This window comes from Eriocheir sinensis, chromosome 23 (genome assembly GCF_024679095.1).
Source record: "Eriocheir sinensis breed Jianghai 21 chromosome 23, ASM2467909v1, whole genome shotgun sequence".
NCBI lineage: Eukaryota > Metazoa > Arthropoda > Malacostraca > Decapoda > Varunidae > Eriocheir > Eriocheir sinensis.
The window spans coordinates 12,086,202-12,088,591 of record NC_066531.1 but is presented as its reverse complement, the minus strand read 5'-3'; the positions used below and the strand labels follow the sequence as shown (position 1 = coordinate 12,088,591).

At 52.2% G+C, this 2,390-nt stretch overlaps 1 protein-coding gene across 1 annotated transcript in view; it reads right to left on the bottom strand.

Moving 5' to 3' along the window:
• The window catches only part of LOC127002579 (demethylmenaquinone methyltransferase-like), a 4,103-nt gene extending 3,400 nt beyond the window's left edge, over positions 1–703 (bottom strand). Inside the window, exons 1-2 of the mRNA XM_050868662.1 lie at positions 578–703; positions 210–361 (exon numbers count right to left, since the gene is read on the bottom strand). Of these exons, the coding sequence (XP_050724619.1) occupies positions 210–361; positions 578–703 (278 nt within the window). The remainder of the gene's footprint in view (positions 1–209; positions 362–577) is intronic.
• Between the last annotated feature and the right edge of the window lie 1,687 nt (positions 704–2,390).

Below are 2,390 nucleotides of genomic sequence, written 5' to 3'. Positions count from 1 at the left end.
TCGATGGACTATAGTAATGCCGCTCCTACCCGCTCCCAATTCCCACCCAGCGGCCCTGCCTCTACACAAGCTGCTGTAATTTCCAACACATCATCTTCATCTCTTGGCGTTGGACTCGTGTTGAGGCTGAGGCACTGGCAGGCAGGAGGCAGCGGACTGGAGGATATTTAAGTATGGTGACCGGACATCCCCCTGTCTGCGGCACCCACCTGAAGCCTTCCCGGTGGAGTTCGCGGCCCACGCAGCCCGTCCCGGCGGCCACGTCCAGCACCCTGGCCTTGGCTCGCCGCTCCGGGGGTACCCAACGCAGCGCCTCCTCCAGCGTGATGGCGGGGCCACGGTACTCGCCTTTCCAGATCACCTAAGGGGACGGGGAAGCGGGTGATTACAGGTGCGTACCCCAGGGGCCGCATCACTTCACTCCCAGACCTCACGGAGTAGTCGCCGGTTTAACCCAAAATCATTCCAGCGTAACCCCATGATTCTGCGTAGGCACTTGGTACCGAAGGCATCTCTCTCTCTCTCTCTCTCTCTCTCTCTCTCTCTCTCTCTCTCTCTCTCTCTCTCTCTCTCTCACCATCTCCTCGTAGTTCTCGGAACACTCGTCGTAGCCGGCCGCCATCTCCTCCGGCGTGATCCCCGGCCTGAGGACTTTCGCGTCCAGCCTCAATGCCACGTCGCTCCAACTGCCGCCCTCAGACATTATCCTGCAGCAAGGAAGAGACGGGAGAATCACAGGCAGGGCATGACTACAGTACAGTACGATTCCTTTATACTGCCTTTATATATTTACGAAGGTAGGTACGGTTTTCTAGCCCCGCGCCGCACTCCTCGCTGATTTGCCGGCTGGCTCTCAAGCTCCGCCCATATCCATGACAGTTGTGGCCCGCCTCTCTCTCTCTCTCTCTCTCTCTCTCTCTCTCTCTCTCTCTCTCTCTCTCTCTCTCTCTCTCTCTCTCTCTCTGTGTGTGTGTGTGTGTGTGTGTGAGAGAGAGAGAGAGAGAGAGAGAGAGAGAGAGAGAGAGAGAGAGAGAGAGAGAGAGAGAGAGACTCGTGATCAGGCTGTGATGAATGAACTACACACACACACACACACACACACACTGCCAGGCTTCACGGTCTGACAGGGCGACGGTTCGAGCCCGCTCAGGCCGGATTCTTTCCGTTGACTAGGAGTGGTTACTATCCCCCCTTGAGCAAAGGGGATGGGGTGTGTGGTGTGTGAGGTCCTGGCAGTACCCAGAGATCGACGATAAAGAGCACTTGCTCATGTCGGGAGGGTACCTGCTGCTGGGGATTACGAGTCCAACACGTGATCAGGTCGTGGTGAATTACACACACACACACACACACACACACACACACACACACACACACACACTTTACACGTGGCAATTCCTGGCCGGCAATACAGCCGCGACGATCTAGCGGCTAGACCGGCTGGGTGCTCTCGGGAGAAAGTACCTTCACACGTGGGAGGAGCCGCCGGGAGCATCAAGACGTAAACTGCAAGTAAATGCAAGGGAATGAATTCACCCCAGACACCCCAAAAGGCTACTACCATATCTTAAAACCACAATGAGTTTGGTCCACCAGCCTAATATTGTTGAAATACTTTAAGTAAACGAGTTTTATCATAAGTAGTATTGATTGATTGATTGATTGTTTATTGTTGCATTTAACAACAAAGGGGAAGGGAGGAACATGCCATCCCAACCCCCAGGCATTACATAGTGTGATTATATAATACACGAAAATAACCGTTCCTTATACCTCCTTCGATATCTCGCAAAGAGACAAACATTTCCCGCAATGTTGCTGCCACTCTCTCAAAAGTTGTTTTGCGCAGACTCTGCTTCTTGTAGAGCTTATCTTGTGGGTCCCACAAGTGTCGATGCTGTCTCACTCTCCTCTAGCAATGCCACCTCGGCCTCCCGGCTCCAAATCTTGTTATCTGCATCTGTCATTTTTTGTTTTATTGGCGCCGACATGTTGTTTACCCTGCCGCCAGTCGGCAATACAAGACGGACACGCTCAGCTGCAGCGAACTTGCCGCGATAAGAGCTCCCAGACCCAGACCCAGACCAAAAATGCTGCCGCGCCTGTATTGCCAGCCGCGAATTGCCAGGTGTAAAGCCGCCTTTAGAGGTGAGGTTCGTGATTTAAATGAGAAGAGATCGCAAGAAGAGAAGAGGGAGTTTTTTTGGAGAGTAATGGATATGAAAGTGAGAAAGTAGTTCATAGGGTCGAGAGGAAGAAGGGAATAAAACTAACAGAAAAGGAGAAAGGGTGGAAAGTGACATATACGAATATTAATGGAATAGTTTCATCGTGGATAGAATTAACGACTATTTGAGAGACAAAGAACCTGATATTGTGGGGCTGACGGA